At 50.0% G+C, this 25,171-nt stretch overlaps 1 protein-coding gene across 2 annotated transcripts in view; it reads left to right on the top strand.

The window, feature by feature from the left end:
• LOC146192317 (transient receptor potential cation channel subfamily M member-like 2) overlaps positions 1–25,171 on the top strand; it is a 164,602-nt gene that overhangs the window by 90,766 nt on the left and 48,665 nt on the right. For both annotated transcript variants that reach the window (XM_084602439.1, XM_084602438.1), the window contains exons 10-14: positions 10,530–10,782; positions 18,262–18,346; positions 19,635–19,716; positions 21,584–21,755; positions 24,106–24,249. In XM_084602439.1, coding sequence (XP_084458565.1) covers positions 10,530–10,782; positions 18,262–18,346; positions 19,635–19,716; positions 21,584–21,755; positions 24,106–24,249 — 736 coding nt within the window. The remainder of the gene's footprint in view (positions 1–10,529; positions 10,783–18,261; positions 18,347–19,634; positions 19,717–21,583; positions 21,756–24,105; positions 24,250–25,171) is intronic.

Here is a 25,171-nt window from a genome sequence, read left to right on the forward strand (position 1 = left end):
CTGAGTGAAAAATGCCCGCTGAGGCGAACCGTACGATGGAAAAGGCGCAGGAGGGGGTGGTCTTGCGGCAACCTCAGCATAAGACAGTGGACTGGGTCCGGGCGTCGGGACAGCGTCGGCATGAATGAGCGGAGCTGTGAGTGGAGCGGCATGAAGAGGTGGTTGTCGAGGGGGCGGAAGTGCTTCGGCACTTTGTTCCTGAATAACCTGGCGTATGTTCGAAGCGAGGTGTGAGCTGGATTGCGGAACATTTGAAATTAATGATAATTGCCGAGCAACTTCTTCCCGTACGAAGTCTTTGATTTCCTGGATAAGTGCAGAGCTGACAGTGCCATCAGACATAGTCGCGATCGTGCCTTCAGGTTGTCGAGTGACGATGCGTTGGCGACGAAGTTCGTCGTAGCTTTGACACATCGTGACAACATCACTTACAGTGCGGGGCTCTTTGGCCATGAGGATGTTGAATACGCCTTCATGGATGCCCATCATGATGTGGCGAATCTTCTGAGCTTCAGTCATCGATGCATTTACACGATGGCACAAATCTAAAACGTCTTCGATGTAGCTTGTGAAGGTTTCGCCTGTCTGCTGCACCCGCTCGCGCAAACGGTGTTCAGCGCGAAGCTTGCGGACCGCAGGGCGACCGAAGACATCCACAAAGCGAGATTTGAACGAGGCCCAATTTGGAATGTCAGCCTCGTGATTTGTGAACCACAACTTTGCGACTTGCGTGATGTAGAATATCACGTTGTTAAGCTTCAAGATGTCATCCCACTTATTGTGGGTGCTTACGCGTTCATACGACGAAAGCCAGTCCTCCACGTCCTGATCGTCGGTACCGCTGAAGACCGACGGGTCCCGCTGGCGAAGCACCCCGGAGCATGGAATAGAAGGGGCCGAAGTAGCGGGGCCGGTGGTGTTGCTGGAGTCAGTCATTGAGGTAGGAATTCGGCGGCTGCGGAGCTCCAGGGCGAGGAAATGGAAGAGAAATCCCGCGACCTCCACCAAGTGTTAAGCGGGGATCCAGGCAGGACCGGAGCGGGGGTGGCTAAGCTTGCAGTCAGCTGGTCCGCAAAATCACTTCCTCTTCCTCTTTCTCGGAGATATGCCCACCTAATCTGATCGTCTTCTTTACATTATTACTAAACTCCGTGCATGATTGTGTTTGGCTGCAACTTGTATGAGATTTGTTTATCCATCTGGCATGTACGCCCAGTCCGAATTCGATCAGCGTATATTCAAGCGTGGCCTTTATCGCCGATCGGCTGAACGAATTGTTTTAAACTTACGGAGCGTGCAGTGGGGAGCGGGTTGCTCCGAATAATTATGGCAGCGCTATTCTTCTACTGGCAGCAAAAAATCAGTTTCCCAGCTAAATTTCTCCCGGCTCTGATTGGCTACTTAAGGCGCCGTGAGAATTTTCCCGCCGCTTTATTCGGCTCTGATTCTCCCATCACAACTTATTTTAGCTCACGCCAAGGTAGGTATACGACTGACAAAGCTTTTGCCAGGTTTGAGCTACAGCATGAGCGGTCCCCCTTTATTTCCTGCAGCCTTTTTTGGCGACTGAGCACTTCGGAGTGCTAAGCTTAAAACATTCAGTCTGTTCGGCACAGTCGGAAATGGACACAAGAAGCAATAGTTCAGCCCCAGTGCGACTCAATAAATTCGGTATATATTGGAAATAAGAGCAATTAGCTCAAACAGGGAGTTTGTTGGTTGTGAGGGCTTGTGAGGATAAGACATTTTTACGAAGTGTGGTTTGAGGTAGATGGACGACCAGGCATATTCAAAAATTCAGATGAAGGAGGAAAGGTTCACATGAGGATGTTTCCCCACCTTTTAGTAACACAATATCGCGTACCAATGCAGAGGTTTTGAGCCCTATCGCTGATGTGCACGTCTATCATAGCTAGATCTTAATCCGCTAATTTAATCCTTCGCCTGAATCATACGGCGAGTTGTGGGGCGCGAAAAGAGGCAGTGTTTGATGGTACATGCGAAGTTTGGGACAGATGGGGCTGCATATAAAGCACTATCGTGAGCGGTGCGTGCCGCATTGATGACGGGGTTGGAGGCTGTCTGAGTGGAATTTTTGTTTTCTCAGCATCCCAGCCTGACCTTAGTGAGGTTGGATAAGGCGGGGCACCTTTCACGGGTGTCTGCACTTCTCACAGACTCGCGCACAAAGCGACAGTGCGCCCACGACTGCTCCATTTATAAACACAGGGAAACGCGAGCGGACACGGTGTTTTGCATCGATGGTCAGGAGCGTCTCGAAAGCCGTGTCAACGCGTGTGCCCGCATACCCAGAATAAAAGATTGCTGCTACCGAAAGCAGCATCTCTTCTCGGAAAAGTCGGCACCCTGCCAAGAACGGGGAGCGACGCACCGCGGGATCGCTTGATGGGACTGTTCCCTCTGGTTTAATTTTCCACTTGTCGTTAGTTGTTGCGGATAGCTACCCGCGTCTGGCACGGAACTTACCCGCGTCGAATCAAGGAGCCTCGATGTAAGAGTCTGCTTTGCACGGGGACGATGCACAGAAATTTGGCGCATGCGGTGTGTTTGAAACAAGGTACTTGGCATCGGTCGTATGTGATGCTGTCTCGCGAGCTGAGTTGAAACATAGCCTACTGTCGTCGCTGCAAATCACCGCTGTTCCCGTCTCGTAAATGGACGCGTTCATGACTGGATGCATTTTTCATCACTTAGCGGTCTCTTTCGATTGCCCCAGTAAACTGTGCGCGAGCATGTTTCATGTCCTGTTGAATGCTCGGACACTTCCGACCTTGATTTGTTTTGGGCGCTAATGCATGTTTGCGTTATTTTGGTTTCTCGGCCGGCCAGCTGAAACCTGCAAAAATATTTTGCGATACCGAGCCTAGCTTACTGCACTCCTTACCGATATCCACAGAAGTCTCGTCGACTGCTGTTACGCAAGCGAAGTGATGGTTCGTGATAGCGCTAGCAATCATAGCTGTGACTCGTGGTGGAATTAGTTGTTGCCATGACGAGTGCGCACCGCAGAAGACAAGCACGAGTTTACACAAGGCGTTGACCGCCTTCGAGAAAGTTCCCGGCGGCAGTTCACTCACTCACTCACTCACTCACTCACTCACTCACTCACTCACTCACTCACTCACTCACTCACTCACTCACTCACTCACTCCCACTCACTCACTCACTCACTCACTCACTCACTCACTCACTCACTCACTCACTCACTCACTCACTCACTCACTCACTCACTCACTCACTCACTCACTCACTCACTCACTCACTCACTTGGCTGTCTCACTTGGTGACACCGACAATGGCACGGATGGCAACAATGCTCAGCCGCCGAACGGGCGCACTGCGTTATAAAAGGGAGCAGCAGTTGTCACACAAGACGCTAATGTATTCGCCACGGCCGCTACGTTGATGCAACTGGAATAAACATGTTAGTGGTCCTGTTAACGGCGATCTATAGCGCGTGCTGACGCACAGTGAAATGAGAGAATCTCCTCTCGAGAGAGATATCGAATTAATATGGACTCCAGCTCATGCGGGGAATCCGGGAAATTAGGCTGCCCACCAATACACTCGAGAATTAGACGGCCGAGCAGTGGCGCAAAATCAGGAACCGGAACCCTTCGGTGAGCCAGCCGTATCATACCACGAACTCACTGCACATTACAAAGCAATGAGGCTGCCTCCTCCGCCCGGCGGCTGACGCCGTCTCCGAGCCGAGGAGCCCTTCCGGAGAATATGGCCGCTCTGCAAGCTCAGCGAGGCTACGATCCCGAGACTATGGCCTGGTCCACGGTCCCGGTTGCCCCAACCGAAGAGCTTCCGCCGGGATCAGCTCTCCGGCATGAAAATCTGTTCAAGCTCGTGGAACGCCGCTGCCAGCGACAAGCCAAGATAGCGTCCTCCGCCGCGTCAGCGAAGTCAGCGCTCTCAAATCAGCAAAATGGCGTCCAGCGCGAGGATGCGTCCCAAGGCGGTTCAGCTCATAAGCCGACACCGAAGTGGAAGCCCAGACCACTTCCAAGATTCCATCCGGATGACTATCAAGTCGTCCTCAAACCCAGAACACCAGTGGCCCTCCGGGATTTGTATCAATGCGGTCAGTTGGGAGAAGCTTTCAAGGCCCTACTGGGTGAGTCGGCAGCAGCTACTCTCACTCTGCTTCCTTCATGGGAGCAAAATCTCGTTGTCACGGGCACCCCGGTTGCCGACGTGGCAGATCGCCTCATTGCCGAATTTCAACTTGCCTCTCCGAAAGGCTCATTGCCATGCGGGGCCATCTTAAGCAAACCGACAATGTTTCTAAAGGTGTCATCACCGTAGCGAGCTGCGAGACCACTGCGTCCCTGCAACAAAAAATTCAATGGCGAGCCGGAGAGATCGTCGACATCCGAAAATACAGCACCTCCAACGCGGCCCAGCTCACCTTCGCCGGGAAGACTGTGCCTCGGTATGTGCATTACAATTCAGAAATTGCCCTGGTCCGGGCATACAAAAGAACAATTCCGGCATGTGTGAAGTGCGGCACAGTTGGACACCGGGCGGACACATGTCCCAACCCGAATGGTGAAAACTGCGGCCTGTGTGGCCAAAAAGTGCCGGCAGTGGAGGGGGTGCGGGCTCCTCACGACTGTCAGCCGAAATGTGCGACATGTGGGCTCGGGCACCCAACAAACTCTCCTGAGTGCTCGAGGAAATTCCGCTCGCCCTCTACGGCCAAGCGCTCGGGGCTTGCAGCAACACGGCATTCTGACGGGAAGCCAAAACACTCCGGCGTCACAACCAAAGACATCGCAAAACGTCAGACCAACATCACAGCGAAAAAGCAGCAAGAGTCCCCTGACGGAGGTGGCGCCAAGGGACAGACGCCTCCGCCACCACCGAATGGGGGAAAAGGCCACAAAGCCCATACTAACAAGACGGATGGCACAGCTGACGCTTGGGTCCGTGCCGTGAAAAATGACAAACAGGTGAGTGGCATGGGTGGGGTTGCCTCCTCTCCTCCCCCTCCCTCCCATTCTCACGTTGATATCGAGCTCCAAAAACAGATGGCAGCAATCCGGGCCCAAAATGAGATGCTGCTTACCAAAATTCAAGCTTTAGAAAGCAGATTGGCTTCTAATCCTCCCTGCCCTCCTAGCCCGGAGAACATGGAGAGCGAGCCGGCGGCATCATCACCAGCCTTCCCGGCGGTCCTTGCTGAGATGGAGGCCAGCCTGACTATGAAGCTTACCTCAATGATCAGTGCAGCAATGGAGCAGGTCCTGACCAAGGTCATGGAGACTGTTCCGGCTATGATTTCAAAACATGTCAGTGAAAATGCCCGCCTTCTCCGACGATCGGGACCCCTTCGGGTTGTGTCCTCTCGACTTCCCAAAACAAGCCGTCGAGTCATAGACTCGGACTCAGAGGAAGCTGCCCCTCACCCGGGGACTGAGCTCCATGCCCAGCCTTTGGGTGCTGGCTCTGAGGTAGTCGCTCCCTCCAAATTTATATTTAATCCTAATGATGGCGGGGCCCCCTAAAAGTAGGCGCTTTCCACCTTAAAACTCGGCTTCCCCATTTACAATAACACAGTGGAACTGCAGAGGTTTCCGTGCTCGCTGTAAGCGGGCCAACTTTCGTCTTTACCTCGCACTTTTTGAATGCTTACCAGCCGTGGTAGCCCTCCAAGAGCCAGGGATGGGCGCCGCACTCACAAGCTATACGACATTCCAACAAGACCCCTCGACTTGTCTTTGTGTCCACAAAAATTATACAGCTAATCTTGTCCACCTCGACCTCCAAATTGTATATTCCTATGTGATGGTGACTCTCCTCCCTCTCCGCAAGCAGGACCCACCACTTCACATTCTCAATGTATACTGTCCTCCTAAACTGCAACACATTTCTTTTTCAGACCTCTTCAGCCGAGCGCTGAGAGTCGCGGGTCGAGACCCCCTCCTGATTGTAGGCGACTTTAACACCCCCAGTCGGCTTTGGGGCTACCACCGTGAAGAAAAGCGAGGGCGCAGGTTGGCGGAGCTTGCGTCCACGCTGGGCCTCACTCTTCACACTGACCCCGTCCACCCAACCCGACTTGGTAACTCCGTGACAAGGGACACCTGTCCGGACCTCACCTTTACTTATAACATCCAACATGCAGACTGGGTCAACACCGAGGAAACCCTCGGCAGAGACCACTGCATTATCAATACCACAATCAGAACTCGTGCACTCTCTAAACCCACAACACAAGCCCGTCTCCCAGATTGGACGAAATTCAGAGAAAATTTCGACAACACAACATCCATTACAGACCAAGGGTACACCTCATGGTCCCAGCATTTGGTTTCACACCTTCGCTCCACCGAAACTCAGATTCAGCTTTCAGAGGTGGTATCGGATGTGGACAACCACCTACTCCACCTCTGGGAAGCTCGGCACTCCCTCGTCCGCCGATGGCGCCGGCAGAAACATAACAGAAACCTTAAAGCTCGAATTGCCGAGCTCACCCAGCGAGCGGCTGAGTATGCGGCCCAGCTCGCCGACTCTAACTGGGTGGATAGGTGCAACACGGCAGCGCGTCAAATGTCCAGCCGAAACACATGGCGCCTCTTTCGCGCCCTCATTGATCCAACTCAGACCCGTAGAGAAACACAAAAACATCTTCAGCGTGTAATCCACACCTTCTCTGGTAATACTACACAACTCGCGCACAAACTCAGGGACCGATATTTGTGCAACATACAGGACACCCGTGGGCAGGCGTACTCTTATGCAGGCTCTGAGAACGCTGAGCTTGATCAGCCGTTTAAGCTCCACGACTTACGGGCAGCCCTGGGCAAAATGAAACGTGGTACTGCACCTGGGCGGGACAAAATCACTGTTAAATTACTAGCTAACCTTCCCGACTCAGCTTATACCACTTTATTGGACTACATCAATGCAATATGACGAGGAGATACGCCACTCCCCATTGATTGGAAAACCGCTGTGGTCACATTCATACCAAAGGCCGGCAAAGCAATAAACACGGACAACCTTCGCCCCATCTCTCTTACCTCTTGTGTGGGCAAACTTATGGAGACGATGGTGCGGGACCGGTTGTCTGAGTACCTTGAGACACAACATGTCTTCGCGGACACCATGTACGGATTTCGCCCACACAGATCCGCACAGGATGTCTTGCTTCAACTACATCGGGAAGTCCTTGACCCCCTCGAGTGCCCTCATAACGACAGGGTCGTACTCGCCCTGGACCTTAAGGGGGCTTTCGACAATGTAACGCATGATATTATTCTCACTCATTTAAGTCAAACCAACTGTGGCCACCGTGCCTTCCAATATATCCGCCAATTCCTCACAGACCGCCAATCTTACATCCGCATTCAGGATAACGAACACGGCCCCTTCCCCCTAGGTACCAGGGGAACGCCGCAAGGCGCAGTGCTTTCTCCCCTGTTATTCAATTTGGCCATGATGCGCCTGCCGGCCCAGCTGGGTGCTGTCGAGGGCGTGCAGCATGCTCTGTACGCCGACGACATCACCCTGTGGGCTACACAGGGCTCACTTGGAGACATTGAGGCCAGCCTGCAGCAGGCGGCGACTATAGTAGACCGCTATGCTAGCCGCTGCGGCCTTCAATGCTCCCCACGGAAATCGGAATTTGTGCACATCCGCCCCTCTCCAAAATGCACTACTAAAATTCAACTTACTCTTCAATCAGGTCCAATTCCAGAAACACAAGAAGTCCGAGTACTGGGACTCTTCATTCACCAACACCGCAAGCCAGACACCACATTGGCTAAACTCCGCAAGGTGGGGGACCAGGTGGGCCGCATGGTCCGCCGGGTTTCCAATAAACGCGGGGGGTTACGAAGCAAGGATGCCTTGCGGCTGGCAAGCGCCTTCGTAACCAGTCGAATCCTTTATTCGACTCCATATCTCCACCTGCGGAAGCAAGATGAGGATGCCCTCGAGATCATTCTCCGCAAAATCTATAAGCGGGCCCTCGATATTCCGGTGACTACCTCAAACCAGCGCCTCATGGCACTGGGAATGGTGAACACCTTCAGGGAATTGAGGGAAGCGCACCTCACAAATCAATATACGCGTTTGTCGCAGACGCAGTCGGGCCGCCGCCTTCTTGCCCGGCTCCACGTCAAACATACGACACTTATGGAAGAACAGGCACGCATTCCAGCGCCGTGGAGATGCGCCCTCCGCGTACGCCCTCTTCCCGCCAAAATGGCACGCGAAGACCATGATGGCAGACGCCTGGCGCGGGCGGAAGCCCTGGCACGCCATTATGGTTCTAAACCCGGCGTTCTTTATGTGGACGCCTCTGGCCCGCACTATGGGGGGTGGTACACGGCCGCAGTCGTCCACGAGGCGAAAACAGTCAACGGTCTTAGTTTCAGGGCCCGCAACATAACTCATGCGGAGGAGGTCGCCATAGCATTGGCTGCTTCCCACTCTGACTCGAAATATATAATTTCCGACTCGCGAGGGGCCTGTCGGAATGTCGAACAGGGCTGGACCCCTTATCTAGCCTACCGAATACTTCAAAATAGCTCCTACATTGGGGACCCCGCTACCCGATATATTATTTGGGCTCCTGCTCATCAGGGGCTGGCTGGAAACGAGGCTGCCGACGCCGCCGCCCGCGCGCTTTCTCTCCGGGAAGTTTCCTCCTCCTCCCCCTCCGACCAGGACGCTGATCCTAATCCGGCTTATACATTCAAAGATATCGTAAATTACTACCAATCTAGCCACAGCCTTTACCCCCGCCCATGTAAAGGCCTTTCAAAGGCGGATGAGCGGCTCTTACTCCGCCTCTATACACACTGCTGTGGCCGGCAGCTCTAAAACACTTCGACCCTGCTTTCTCTGGCAGCTGCCCGCACTGTGGGGTGGTGTCTTCGGACATCTACCACATGGTGTGGGCCTGCCCCTCAAATCCGGCTATCCCCCCTCACCCCAACCCAACCCGGGAGGACTGGGAGGCGACCCTGCTCGGCTGCTCCGACCTGAAGGCCCAACGGGCCTTAGTCAGGCGAGCCCGAGCGGCGGCAGACGCCACTGGGGTCCCGAACTAGGGACCTCCACCTTGTGTTTGTGAGGGTTGGCCCCTTCAGGGTCAGCTCACGCATAACCTCCTGTATTTGTCCTATATAAATGTTTTCTACCACCACCACCAGACAACAGCAAGCAATATGCAGAAAGCTACAGACGGGGACCCTCCCCAATCCAAACTACATATCAAAATTCATAAATAAGGATATGAATCCATTCTACTGGTTTTGCGGGGAGAAAGACAACTTCGAGCATATGATCTGGGCGTGCAAAGCCCATAAGCCTCCCTCAGAACTCTTGCCTGATCCCTCTAAAGAAGCTTGGGACAAGCTAAGGTCCAGCGATGACCCTGACATTCAGTTCAAGGCCGTCGAATGGGCCGGCGTTGCCAAAAGTCTCTACGGCCTGCGGCACGCTAGCTGACTTCCCCTATTCCTCCCAATTGTTGTGAATAAAGTTTTATCAGCCTCAGCCACTTTCCCTTCAATGGAGGCCAATGCATGTCGTTGTTGTGACTGTAGGAAGAAGGAAAAGAAAATGCACGGGCCTGCTACTGGCTCTGTAGCTGAGCCACCTGCGCTGCCTCGCCCGGACAGCAGAGAAAATAGAGAACAAAGAAAAAGAAGAGGGAGAGAAAGACGTGCGTCGCAACAGCCGTCGTCCACCACCGAAGCGGTGGCGGGTGCAATGACGGCCTACAACAGATAAAAATTCGGTGGCAGGCTAGGCCCCGCCTCAAGCGACGGTGACCTACCAGTCCCAGCCACAAAGGGCCAGGAGCATCCGCCCTGCGCGTCGCCACATACAAAGAAGGGTGAAGGCAATCGAGCGTATTGATAGTTGTGAAACGGAAAGGGCTCTCGTGCACTCCGGTCGTCAGCGCACGTTATTGATCCTGAGGTGGTCGAAGTTATTCCGAAGGACTCCACTGTGGCATCTCTTCCACTGCGTCTACGTTTACACCCACATTTTTTTCTCTCGTCCTTCATTGTACGGTAGAGGTGTACACCGCATGGAGTACATGGAAAGGGGCATGGATTTAACCTCGAAATTAAAACCGATTTTCTCTCTGTGGTGGGTGCTGTTGCGAGACGTTCCGGGAGAGCAGAGACGCACCGCCGGCGAAGAGATCAAGTGCTACCGCCTTTTGGCGCAGCGTGTCTAGCATGCGATCTGCTATGGTTGAAATACTTCAACATCTGCGTTCAAATTTTACATTACCGAAAATTTAAATTGTCGGCAGTTATCTTTTTCTAGCAGCACGTCTTCGTCCGTTCGTTTGCAAAGACATCAGCCCGAAAACTACACAATGTGATCGGAATGCACACGAGTTACGGAATTAAATAAAACTGATGTCATCCGGTGTTTCACGCGAACACATACTATTACGGTTTGGTAAAGCCTTCCCTCGCCAAGTGTGCGGGCTCTCAAAGTGTACTCGCACACCGTACTCCCAGGGAGTTTGCGAGCATGGCGACGGGCGTGCTGGACTGCAGCTACCAGGAGGCCACATGCCGTGCCTACGACGTGCTGAGCGAGGAGAACCCCGACTGGGGACAGCGAACCGCCGTCGACATCGCCGCGCAGGCCAACAACCGAAAGTTCCTGGCGCACCCCTGCTGCCAGCGCTGGATCACCAACCTCTTCATGGGGCGCATCAGCGTACGAGACCTCACCTGGGGCCCTCTGGCGGTGCCCCTGTGGCTCAAGGTGGGCGTTCTCTCACTAGTTCCTCGCTGAAATTATCCGCTTGCTTTTCCCGCGGTCGTGCTAGGTATTTTGCGCTCAATATTTTCTTGCAGTTTTTACATATTTTAGTGTTCTGGAAGTAGATTTAAGCAGTACTACTAAAAACCTTCCGAGAGCACTGCAGAATCTGCACTGGACAAATGCGAAAACCTGAGCGTTACTGCTGTTCCGGGTACATCGGACGCTTCTTTTCAAGCTTTTGCTAGCAAGGCCAGTGCTTATGGCGCACAGTGGAAATTTCGTTTCCTTGGCGTGCATTCGTTCCAATGCTCTTGCAAGTGTGGGAGTGGCAGTACGGCGCCGCTCGTCCTCGCGCCCCCGATGTTGCCATGGGTACAGCATTAACACTAGAAAAGAACAGATCTCGCTAATAGATCTTGCGCACGCGAGATTTTCACCACGAGGCAAGAAAAATTCTCGCCTTAAATGTACAATAGTAAAAGCACCAGTCACGAAAAACCAAACCAAACAAAACAAAAACAGGCGGAGGTTGAGCAACATAAGCTTCTTTGCATTACGTCGCTGTCCGTGAATGCTAGCCACTATTAAAACATGTCACCTAATATTGGTTTGCTAGAAAGAACACCTGTAAAGCAAATCACATGCGAGGCAGGAAAAACGACTTCACTGTCTGTAAAAGCCGCGTATACATACGTGTGTGCAGTGGTTCGAGAATCTGGCAGAGTGCTACTGACATACAGATTAAAAATTGTCGACTCGTGAGGTATATCCAGAAGACTACCAGAAGATCAAATCAGTCGATATTGTCGACCATAAACCCTGACTGCTCATTGGAGGGTCAAATTCTAAAGTTAAAGCTCAGCTACTTTGGTCATATGATGAGAAGAGAGGAGTCGCTGGAGAAAGATTTGATGTTGGGAAAGGTTGAGGGTCGCCGGAGAAGGGGTACGCAGCGAACGCGTTGGTTAGATGGCATCCTCGAGGCGCTGCAGATGAAGTTATGTGATGTTAGGAAGATAGTGAGAGACCGGAAAGCGTGGCGTGACATGGTCCGTAGGGTCACGAAGAGTCGGACACGACTGAACGACTGAACTGAACTGAACTGAAAATATATCAGACTGAACACAAAAGTAAGAGAAATGACGGCAGATTTAGAGAGCTGAGGTCCAGCGCGTATCAGGTGCGCCAAGACTTAAATTTTCGCTTTGATTTCGGGTCGCCCTTACTCGTGAGCACACAGTCTTTATTTAGCACATTTTGTGGAAGACCACCTGGCTTATATGTAAAGCCCAGCTTTATACAAGCCGTAAGAACGAGCCCGCCTGGTCTAAGACTAGCGCCACTCACTTGGGATCGAATACGCCCCGTGGATCCCATTCACATATCAAAAGTGCTACCCAAGTTGGCAGCTGCTGCCAACATCTTCACTCCTTCAAACAGATAGACATTGACGGAACAGTCATCGACGAAATAGATGAGTGCGGGCTCTGGGGATATGGCAATAAACCGCATTTTTTACCGTCACCTGTCACTGGCGTCTGCAATGATCCGCCCGTGTAAAATCGAATTCGGAAGTACATGATAAGAGTTTCGTCTGTAAACGGAAGTAAAGTTTTTACCAACTATAGCATAACTTTTGTGCGCCTCGCATTGTTCACAATTTGAAGCCGTTGTTGAGACTTTTGCAATTGCTACATGTACAAGGAGTAGATGTTCGACCGCTACAGCATCTTGACTTCCGGTAATGATCGGAAGGGTTACTTGCTACAATAACAGCATTTACCGGATAAATGTTTCAATAAATCTAGCGGGTAAAGTAAGTCGGATGTCTGATATCCTGCAGGGGAAACCCTTCCTCACACTGCTATAAGTTGATAGCTTCTCTCTTTTTTACAAAGAGCTCATAAACATGTGAAACCAGCAACAAAAATAATTCAATATTTGCAGGAACTACTGTCACACAAATGAGGGCTCGCATTGACATCAAACCTCATGACAGAGGCAGCAGAAAAAAAGCATATAACGTACGCGTGAAATTCATTAACAGTTAACTTGTATTGGCTATTTTCACTTTACTATTACTTCCGATTATACATCTGAAGTGGAAGGGATTATTAGCAGTAACATTATAGTAACTGAAGGGTGGAAAAATCCATGTACTTCTATTTTGCGTTAGTGGACTGCTTCGTCAGGAAATGTAATGACAGCCATCGATAATTTGTAAAAAATACCGGTAGTGTGACTGTGGGCTGTTGTTATGGCTCAGATGACGTGTTTAGAACTTGGGAATGCTTTTTGAGGCTCAGCTCTTGGGCCTCCTTTCCTGAATAGCGTGTCATCGTCGTTGGCATAGTCATCGAGGTAACCAGCCACCTGTAGCCGTGATAGGCATTACTAGAGCGCAACGCCACCTGCCACAGCCAGCATGGTGTAGAGTGGAGAAGTGAGAACTCTCTCACCGCATTTAGAGAATCATCATCATCATCATCAGCCTGATTATACTCACAGCAGGACGAAGGCCTCTCCCATATTTCTCCACTTAACCCGGTTCTGTGCTAGCTGCATCCACTTGACCCCTGCGAACTTCTTAATCTCATCCGCCCACCTAATTTTCTGCCGCCCCCTGCTACGCTTTCCTTTCCTTGGAATCCAGTTTGTTACCCTAAGCGATCATCGGTTATCCTCTCTTCGCACTACATGTCCTGCCCATGTCCATTTCTTCTTAATTTCCACTAGAATGTCGGTAACTTGAGTTATTTCTCTGACCCACTTTGCACGCTTTCATCTCTTAATGTTACCCCTACCATTTTTCGTTCCATAGCCCTCTGGGTTGTCCTCAACTTAAGTAGAACTCTCTTGGTTAGTCTCCACGTTTCAGCCCCATAGGTGAGTACAAGCAAGATGCAACTGTTGTATACTTTCCTCTTGAGCGATACCGGTAAGCTGCTAGTCATAATCTGCGAGTGCTTGGCAAATGCGCTCCATCCCAATCTTATTCTTCTTGTTATTTCCTTTTCATGGTCCGGATCTGCGGTTACTACCTGTCCTAAGTAGACATATTCGCCTACTACTTCCAGTATTTCGCTACCTAATGTAAACTGCTGTTCCTTCCCGAGGGTGTTGAACATTACCTTAGTCTTCTGCATATTGATTTTCAAGCCTACCTTTCTACTTTTTCTGTCTAGGCCATCAATCATTATTTGCAGTTCATCCCCCGAGTTACTTAGCAAGGCAATGTCATCAGCAAATCGCAGATTACTGAGATATTCTCCGTCTACCCTTATCCCTAACTGCTCCCATTCCAAGTCTCTGAATACTTCCTCTAAACAAGCTGTGAATAGTACTGGGGAGATTGTGTCTCCTTGCCTAACACCTTTCTTTATGGGAATTTTGTTACTTTCTTTATGCAGAACTATGGTTGCTGTGCAGCCACTATATATATCTTCCAGCACTTTCACGTACGGCTCGTCTACCCCCTGATTTCGCAATGCCTGCATCACCGCCGATGTTTCAACTGAGTCAAATGCTTTTTCGTAATCAATGAATGCTATGTATAAGGGCTGGTTATCTTCCGAGCATTTTTCTATCACCTGATTGATGGTATGGATATGATCGATAGTAGAGTACCGTTTCCGAAACCCTGCTTGATCCTTTGCTTGATTGCAGTCTAAGGTTGCCCTGATTCTATTAGCGATTACCTTAGTAAATACCTTATATGTAACAGACAGTAAGCTGATTGGTCTGTAATTTTTAAGGTCCTTAGAGTCCCCGTTCTTGTGAATGAGGATAATGTTTGCGTTCTTCCATGGTTCCGGTACCGTCGATGACAGCAGGCACTGCGTATACAGGGTGGCCAGTTTTTCTAGCACGATATCCCCCCCGTCCTTCAGCAAATCTGTAGTGATCTGATCCTCTCCAGCTGATTTCCCCCTTTTCATAGTTTCTAGTGCTTTCTTGACCTCGTCCTTCGTCACTGGTGGAACGTCTGACTGTTTTTCCCTACCGCCAATCTCATTACGGTCCTGACTACTTTGGCTACTGTGAAGATCTGTATAGAACTCCTCGGCTACTTTGACTATCTTGTCCATATTAGTGATGACGTTGCCCGCCTTGTCCCTTATCGCATACATCTGGTTTTTGCCTACGCCCAATTTCTTCTTTACCGCTTTAAGGCTTGCCCCGTTTTTTACAGCATGCTCAATTTTGTCCATGTTATACTTCCTTATATCGGCCACCTTGCGCTTATTGATTAGCTTTGATATCTCGGCCAATTCGATCTGGTCTGTTGGAGTGGAAGCTTTCATACTCTGGCGTTTCTTAATCAAATCTTTCGTCTCCTTAGACAGCTTACCGGTATCCTCTCTAACTATCCTACCGCCTACCTCTACCGCGCACTCAGTAATGATATTTCTGAAATTATTGTTCCTTGCCTCTAGGGTAATGTCGCCATCCTCAGTTAGAGCTGAATACCTATTCTGTAGTGAGGTCCTGAACTCTTCTGCCCTCCCCCGCACCGCTAATTCGTTGATGGGTTTCTTTCTTACTAATCTATTGCGTTCCTTCTTCAGATTTAGGCTAATTCGGGACCTCACCATCCTGAGGTCACTGCATCGCACTTTCTCGATTACCTCTAGATCCTGCACAATGGCGGGGGTTGAACACATTATGAAGTCGATTTCATTTTTAGTCTCTTCGTTAGGACTTTTCCATGTCCATTTCCGGTTCTTCCGTTTGCTGAAGAAGGTATTCATGATTCGTAAGTTATTGCGCTCTGCAAACTCAACTATTAACTCCCCCCTGCTATTCCTAGAACCAATGCCATAGTCACCTACTGCCTTGTCTCCTGCCTGTTTTTTCCCTACCTTGGCATTGAAATCTCCCATTAGTACAGTATACTGCGTCTTTACTTTTCGCATTGCCGATTATACATCTTCATAGAAGCTTTCAACTGCCTGGTCATCATAACTACGTGTAGGTGCATAGGCCTGTACAACCTTCAGTTTATACCGCTTATTAAGCCTAATTACGCTGCCTGCAACCCTCTCATTAATACTATAGAATTCATCTATATTACCCGCTATATACTTATTGACAAGGAAACCTACTCCTAGTTGTCGCCTCTCCGGTAAACCTCGATAACACAGTACATGCCCATCCTTCAGTACAGTATATGCCTCATTCGGCCTCCTAACCTCACTAAGCCCTATGACATCCCATTTCATGCCCTCTAGTTCCTCTAACAGCACTGCTAAACTAGCTTCACTAGCTAGGGTTCTAGCATTAAACGTTGCCAGGGTCAGTTTCCAATGGCGGCCTGTCCAGCGGAGCCAGGCTTTCTTAGCACCCCCTGCTGCGTCACAGGTCTGACCGCCGCCGTGGTCAGTTGTTCCGCAGCCGCTGGTGACTGAGGGCCGTGGTTTTATGGAGCTTATCATAGGAGGGAATATCATTTAGGGAATATGGAAAACGAAATAGGGTGAGATTGAACGGCGCTATACTGACTTGGGGGAAAGAAAATCTGCGACCGGGGGCCGATGCTGCCACAGTAATAGTCTGGATGGTGACTACCGTGTAATGAGGCAGCTATGAGGTTGGAAGAATGTGGAGGATAGTGCAGCAAAAGGAAGTCTGTGGGTGAGTACCGTAAAATGCGTAGTCAATGGCGAGGGCGCATGAGTGCATTCCAGAGAAAGGCGAGAATGAAAGGCAGGATACGGGGATGCAGATGGAGATTGAGGAGGGCATTGGCGGAAGGGGGAAGCGAGAGCTTTGGAAAGTGGAGATAGAGCATGCGCCGGAAATAACGGTGAGAGGTTATGCTATGTTTTCGCAGGCATATGAGTAATAGGAATGCGGGATAATTAAAACTCCCATCCAGCGATAGCCTCGGTATCGGTGTTACAGGGAAGAACTCGTGAGCATACCTCTTTCATATATGTGAGTTGTCAGGTCGCATGTACTGCACGAAAAGTATGAATGCAGTGTATATTGCTACTTGAGTTGGCAGGTTGCGAATTTTATGGTGGGATGACAACCGAATTCGGGATTCTGGAAACCCAATTAAGACTTTGAGGAGGTTCTTTACGAGACTATGGACACCAAAACACTGCTTTGGTGGTGATTGCTTGACCGCCGGGGGGAGCATAAACATGACCAGATGGGCCACACGTATAAGACGAGACGAGAGATGATAGTGTAGAAGACACAGAGGTTAGCTCAAGTCACCGGACGAAGAAGATTCCGGGCGCGATATGACTAGAATAATCAAGTCCGCGTCGGCTGCGTGTTCTGCGTGTCCAAATATCGCAGACAGCGGTAGGGGAGGCCTCGAGGGTGTCGGGGAGTGTCTGTGGTGTAGAACTTCCCGCTCGGGTGTACAGGGATGGCGAACAACGCACAAGAGACCAAGTGCTCCTGGGTCACGCCAGCAATCGGTTGTACAACCGGAAGACGCCTGGTAGAAGCATGAAGCTTCTGGCCGCCGACTAGTGGCAGGTGCGCCAGGAACATGGGTGCGCCCAAATAAGAGAACTCAGTACAGCGCTGAACGCGCGTGGCGGCTATGTGCCTTAGTTCAGGAGCACGTGTAGAGTTCGCAAGCCGCTGCATTTATGATGAGCAGCCAATGAAGAAAAAAAAAAAAGTGACTGCTTGGCTTAAGGGCAACGTGAATGCAAGGGTTTTAGCAAGCTGATTATGATATCACCCTCCCATATGAAAGGAGAGCCTCGAGGTGGCAACTCCTGCCAATCGTAACGTCAGTAGACCCTTCGTCCAGTCAGTGCTCGGCCATGTCAGCTGCCCGCTACCACCTGCCGGTACCGCGCTCGTGATGTTTCGCTGACAACGTGCACGCCGGACGCCGACGCGGGATTTTCGGTCAACGGGGCCTTTATCGCTATCGCGTTAATAGATGTTACACAACGCGACACCCTTAAAGAAGCAAGACCTCGGAGTGGAGGTGGCCTGGATGATGCGAACGGCTGAAAGTCGGCTACCCAGCGGCGTCCCTTCACTTGTTTCCTCTCAAGAAGACAAACACTCGAGATCAGCCCAGAGCGAAGATAAATGCACCATGTCACTATGACTAGTGGCAAGAGGCAGCAAAACATGATGCCCGTGCATGGATAAAAAAATTGTTTCCCACACCCCTCAAGCCACCCCTAGCTTACCGCGGCCGCTAGCCGCCAATGCACAAGTACATATGTTGCCATCTGCACCTTTGCATTAGCGGCCGCAGTAAGCGGTCACATATTATATACCACACAAAAGTTGCCTAGTGGAGGGCTACTACTATACGAATATACGTATACGCGTATAGTAAACAGGCGTTTTCGTACCCATTCTCCAACCTGGGTTACAGCGTATAACGCCATAGTTGCTTTCCTCCCCCTCCCCCCTCTCCCTCTTGCCCCCTTTACCAAAAAAAAAAGAAAGTAAAAACGCGCTAATTGCTCTTTTTTGCCCATCTTTTTGCAGGTCATATTGTGTGCCTTTCTAGTCTTCCCGATGTACGTCTGGGTGCGCTTCAAGTCAGATCCTCATGAAATGGAATACAAGGAAGGTGAGTCGGCGCCGTGGATTTTTTACTTCCCGCCTACTCGCTTTGAATGGTGATTCCATTGGAGAAGTCATAAACCGTTGAACTTCCGTGACTCCTGCGGACTTCTTGCAATACTGGTGCGCTTCATGAAGAAGGAAAAGACTGCAAGAAAACAGTGCTACAACCTAAATCAATGAACGCGCTTGCAGCTAAACTGCATTTATTCAACTGGCCGCCGATCAGCTGGACGCTTAATTTGTGTCCTAAATAAATATATCTACTACTATTAACCATTACACAAAGTGGGTGTGGTTGTATAGTGGTCTCAGCGGACAACCATATGATTCATTTTTCAATTTTCACTTATTCGTGATTTTGAACGGATGCTACTACAGATGTATCCTGGGGGCAGTAGCTAACTATATTGTAAGTAGTGCCACCGCACTTGATATGGTAACGCATGGAGGTGCGCTCCTATACTAATTCCATCAATATATCTGTTAAGTGTGAAAAAGGGGCAGCTCTGCAATAATGGCAAATGCTAAAAATGGACTGTGAGGCTCGTTGTCACCTTTCTGGCACATCATTACAGGTGACATCTGAAGTGAATCCCTCTATTGTTTTGGAGGTGTTCGTGTCCTCTCGTTTAATTTCGTACTTTTGTGTGAGGTGCTGCAGGACCATTCGTTCAACTGTTTCGTCACACTGTTAGATAACTGGCTCGGTGTGCAGTCGTGAGTAAAAAGGATTAGCACTCGTGAGGTATTTTCCAGAGCGGCAGATGACGAACCTCGGCGTTGCTCACACGCTCAGTATCAGGCGTGTTCGCAAAGAACGGTACCACAGCAGGTAGGTGGTACGCTTTTCTTCGCTGCGATGACGTCATTATGCAAATTTTTTATTCGGGAATGGAACTGCATTATCGATTGCCAAACATCAGCTGTTATGGCAGACGCAGACTCTTTTAGCATTGGTGGATTGCTGCTTGGCTTGCTTCTACTAGCTGTCCGCATGTTGGCAGGTGTCATTTAGTACGGGCTACTACTACGCCGCCTGACGCGTCTTGGCTGACCACACTGCTTCTTTAAGTCATGGGGTGTTTGTCGGACCCACAAAAGTTAATTCCACTGTTACACGGTAGTTGATTCAGACGGCATTTTTAGTGCCGTCTGAAGCTGAAAACCATCTAGCCCGTCTACAAGTTCTTTTAAACGGTAGTTGATATGCAGTTCAGAATTTTGCTAGCTGATGCGATCAGGTGAACTGCGCGCACCGCATGGCCTGCAATGTGCGCATGTGTCCGTTGCAGAGCCTGACCTGGAGGAGGAGAAGGACGATCGGGAAGGGGACGAGGAGGCCCTCCTGCAGGATGGGATGCGAGCCATCGACATGTGAGACCTGCCTCATGCCTCTGCTTTGTATTCACTCACGCCTTGATTAAGAACCTTCATGACGGCATGAAATCCGGAAGCGAGCTACACCCTTTTATGTCCTATGGGTTTAGCACGGGAGGCTATTGGCAACGTTTACATATAGTGTTGCTACCACGCAGCCGCCTCCTGTACTGTCCTTGAGATGACACCTGAGAGCAGCGTCCGGATTCATGCGGAGTCTCCCACCAAACATTTGTGCTTTTGTTAGCGCGACGACGTTAAACGCCTCGTTTTCCAGAAGACCCAGCGCCGTCGTAGTGAGTGAAAGATTACTGGCACGCCTTTGGCTGGAGTCAGTCGTGAGATGACATGGCCGTGCTCTGAGTGGTTGTCGAGTGGTGTAACGTCGCGCGACCGTATGTTATGGCCCAGCTGGCTGGCGCTGCTAACCCGGGCATCGCCTTTAAGATAGGAGGATGGGATAAGAATGTAGCTATAAACCAATTCACATTTATATCGCAATAAGTAAAACTGTAAATGCGTCCAGAGGAACAGAAGGTGCAGTATCGGTCACATTTCTCGGTAGACACCTGAACTGCGCCATAAGAGAAAGGCGGAAGAAGGGAGTGAAAGCTGAAAAAGCCGAAATAATGGAGAGCTGCGTAATGATTTCGACCACCTCGGGTTCTTCAACCTGCATTGCACCTGCGTTCGAACCCGACTGCGGCATAATTGCAAATTTTAAATTGGTTTGTAGGGAAGATTGATTGTTTGATTGATTGAACGTCTTTTATTGAATAGGAAGGCTCATGGCCATGAATGGTGGTAAAGGGGAGTAGGCAGAATCTTTATTGTTTGCACAGGTCGTCACTCAAATCATATTGCTCTGACCAGGCCACTAAGGGAGCCATACTCGGCAAATGTCATCTGTGTGTTAGCATCAGTTTCTAGAAGAGAAATGTAGTTCAGGCAGTAGGGTTCGATCTCGGAGCGTCCAGTAGAAAAAGCAGGGAAATCCCAGAGTAGATGAGATATGCCGCCGCGCGTTAGAGTCGTGCAGTAGGGGCACGTAATCATTTCCTGTGCATACTGACGCCAACGTGGCATGTAAGCCGCATGGGCGATGCGTTTATTAAAGATGCAGAATCTGTCACACTTCTCCAAGGAAACATGAACTGGGCCGTAAGGAAAGACAGGACGTTGGAATGAAAGCGGAAAGAGGTGCCCTAGTGGAGCTCTACGGAGTAATTGTGACCACCTGGGGATCTTTAACGTGCACTGACATTGCACAGCACAGGAACGCCTGTCCGTTTCTCCATCGAAACGCAGCTGCTGGCAGTCGGGTTCGAACCCTGATACTCCGGGTCAGTAGTCGAGCGTCTTGACCACTGAGGGGCATGGAGGCGAAATGGAGAAGCATCCGTTTGCTGTGTGATGTCAGTGCACGATAGTGATCCCCAGGTGGTCGAAATTATTCTGTATACCTCCACCGCTGCACCTCTTTTCTTTTTCCGCTTTCACTACCACCTTCCTCCCTTCCCTTACAACGCGGTTCAGGTATCCACGGAGAAACTGTGACAGAGGTGATGGATTTTCTTTTCTGTAAACCAATTATTATGATTTTGCACTATAATTGGTTTAACGGGGGTAACCCATGTCAATTTTTTCCCGTTATGTTTGTCTTGCGGAAAACTGGGAGACGATTATACTTCATATTGAAAGTACCATTATTGCGTATGAGAAAGACCAAGACCGAATAATTTAACACTAGCTTGTCGCAAATCGACGGATACATTGGAAGACGCACTGCGCGCTCCGCATGCCCTTTATTGCGTGCGCTTTTCTAGGAGCTTTGCGACGTCGGTGCGTGTGTGGGTGCGCGCAGGCAGCCGTCGTCGGAGCCGGGGCTGACGTCGGAGACGAAGGTGTCCTTCCAACCCGAGGTGATGACGACGTTGCTGCGAGACAGGGAGCTGTTCGTGCCATCGCCGCCGCCGCTGTGGAAAATGGTCCACCAGATGTGGAGTGCGCCCATTACCAAGTTCTGGACTTTTCAGGTGCGCTTCTCGTCGACATGTATGATAGTGAGCTTTTCCGTCGACGCCAACGACGGGAGCCAAGTCGTTTCTAGAACGTCGCGTTTCTGCTCAGACGAGTATATGCTGACGCCTGTACAGGTGTCATGGTGACAGATGCTGTACGTACTTGCCTGAGTACGGAATGCAGGTGTGCTAGAGCTTGCCGCATTCACATTTAGTTTATTCCGCATTTTCAGGGCACAGAAAAATACGATGGCAAGTACTAAAAGCTGATATGTATAAGTAGCTTGACTAAGGCTTTTATCCTCTTTGATGGCAACCTATAGCGGTTACTGATTATGCACAAACGAAACACTGCATGTGCAAGTGCATAGTAGCAAAATACAGAACTGTGAAGGTAAGCAGTATTTATACTTGATATCAGTACACGCTGAACTAAACAAGCTGCTAATTATAGATAATGAATGCTCCACTATGTTGCTTCGTTAAACGCTTCACTGCAGAAGGTAAATTTAGCAAAATAAGTACATGCACATACACAAGATAGCACACACACACGTACATTAGGGATATCTATGCATCACAGACATAAAATTTATATACAGAAAGCAGAACGTGTACGTACTCCACAAATAAAATAAAGAACACAAGCCCATGCATTTATGCAGGCGGTTTTATTTAATGTTATGCTAATTCCGAACTTATTACTTCAAACCGTTAAATTTCTCAAATGGTTATCGCGCGTGTCTTGGCGCCACAAGGGCCTTCGAATGGTCTCGCACGACGAGCGGGTCTCGCTTTTGCGTGGCTTTGTGCTAATGGCGAGTGTTTAGTTTGGATTTGAGCGCGGACAAGGTTTGGCTGTTTAATGAGTGAAGACAGCAATCCTATCAGAACGCGCAGTATTTTCCGTAGAGCTCTTTTCTTTAAACAGAAATACGCTTTAAAGAGGACATCTTGTTAGAAGGATGCAGTGTTTACAACGTTACTTTACACGGATTACGTCGTACGCTGGTAAGTTATTCCTACCAGGTGAGTTCTAACGGGCGCTAACAACGTAGGGAAAGATACAAATGCAGAAAATTTTACCTAAATTTTTCACATCTTGCGAGAGCTGTGTTTCACAGTCGTTGCTGTTCTGGTTGGTTGGTTTGGGGTGTTTAACGTCCCAAAGCAACTTCAGGCTATGAGAGGCGCCGTAGTGGAGGACTCCGGAAATTTCGACCACCTGGGGTTCTTCACCGTGCACTGACATCGCACAGCACACGGACGCTTTGCTTTTCGCCTCCATCGAAAAGCGGCCGCCAAGGCCGGGATTCGATCTCACGTCCTTGGGAACAATAGTCGAGCGCCGTAACCACTGCGCCACCCTGGCGGGGGCTGTCTCCTAGCATTGTGTAGTTGGCTGAAGCAATGCGCACATTTCTCACCAATTAAATTTCCTCTTTTATCGACTGGCTACTCGACTGCAGCGCCACGCTGCCGGACTTTGATTTACCTTGGCAATTAATTATTATGCAGTTGCTATCGGTAGCAAAGCGTTGCTATGCAGCCGCTTCACAATTGAGAACGAGAATATTTTTCTCGGGATAGTAGCCTCCGGATTAGTGCATGATGTTTTAACTTGGCTATGCACGCACAGCGTTGTCTCTGACGCGCTTTAGCAGCCTCGTTTGCTTACGGTGACATTGCAAGAGCTGTGTGGTTTCAGCCAGGATGTAAGGAAGCCCGTATTTTTTGCACTCCTTGTAGACGCTGGGCTCCTGCTGGGCTAACGTCGTGTAATCTAAAGGCAATCGTTAAGGCGCAGTAGTTTTGTTGCTACGCTTTCATTTTCTGGATTCCAAAGGAAGGCGAGCGTAGCAGGAGGCTTCTGAACATTAAGTGGGCAGGTGAGGTTAGGAAGTTCGCAGGGGTCAAGTGGATGCAGCTAGCTCAGGACCGGGTTAATTGGAGGAGTATAAGAGAGGTTTAATTTCGCCCTGCAGTGCGTATAGTCCGACTCATGATAATGACGGTTTCGTTGCCCCTTCTACGTCTCGTTGTCTACGCCAGGAGGGTTCGAGCTCGAGCGCAGCGGACGAACGTACATGCAAAGAAAGCTGTGATGGCGGCGAGCGCCGGGTGCGCGATGTACGGGGAGGCGACGTGCTAGATTAAAGGCAGCGCTCTTTCTTGCACAATTAGCAAAATAAAAGTGCGAAAGGGTCGATGCGCGCAGCATCAGGTGTAACAACGTTTCGGTGAATGGAAGCTGGAACAGAGAACCAGTCCTCGCGAGGGCCCCCGCTCATATGCTTAACACCGCGTGAGTTTCTTTCAAGTGCCTCGTTGAGATGAATGCACCTCTCCCGACCGTCTGCTGCAGATTTTCTACATCGGCTACCTGGCTTTGTTCAGCGTGGCTGTGCTACTGCCTTCGTGCGGAAATAAATACGTGGACATGGCCGTGTGCGCTTGGACGGCTCTCATCGCCATGGAGTCGGCGAGACGTACATACGTGCTCCACAAGGTAAGATATCGGGGCACCCTGCGCGGCTTCCTCTTTGGCTTGACTATGAGTGCATGCTGTAAATCTGGCAAAGCCGCGGAGTCGTTAAGGTTCCATGACCTGCTTGCTAATCAGCGTGTTACGAGAAATGAAACTCGACCCTGACGTACTGTCACAGTCACTTGAGCTGTGCGATTTGACTCTATGCTGCAGAATCGCTGTGGTCTCGTTCGCGCCATTACCACCTCACCTTGCAGTGCTCGCGGCGTCGTCGCATTTAGTTCACTGCGGTTTCTCTTCTTGCTTATTTTGTATGCGTGCTGTTTCGACCTGCGAGACATTTGTTTTCAGAGTGCTGTCGATGTCGCTGCAGAGCGCTATATTTCGCCGTTGTCTTAGGGTGCCCCGATGCCAGCGTGTCGACAAGCTGATCAAATCTGCCTACTTTGACTGATAAACTTCTTAAGAAACTGCTGCCCCCGTCCTGCGATTCGGCTGCGACAGGCTGTTACCAGCAGCGACTGAATGAAATGAAATATGACTGAAAAGTATCCAGTGACAGAATAAAATAATTTTGATGCATATTTGTGGTTATCGCGTGGCTCGTATACATAAGAAGTCTATAGGCACGCGAAATAAGTCAAGGACACAAAAAACAAGCACTCAACCAGCCTAAACAGTCTGCTCCCTCGCTGTTTATTAAATTCATATTTAAGCAAATGGAGGGCCAGTAGCTGTCTGATATTTCAGCGAACGTCTGAACTACGACGAAAGGGAAAGGAGGAAAGGAAAGAATGAAAGGAAAGTGAGGCGCCGTGTGGAGGCCCGGGCTCCTGATAATTTTGACCACCTAGTTTTCTTTTAGGTGCATGTAATACACGGGCGACTTTTGAGTTTCGCCTTCATCGAAATGCGGCCGCCGGCACCGTGATCGAATCTGCAA

This window comes from Amblyomma maculatum, chromosome 4 (genome assembly GCF_055883805.1).
Source record: "Amblyomma maculatum isolate TAMU_Amacu chromosome 4, ASM5588380v1, whole genome shotgun sequence".
Lineage (NCBI taxonomy): Eukaryota > Metazoa > Arthropoda > Arachnida > Ixodida > Ixodidae > Amblyomma > Amblyomma maculatum.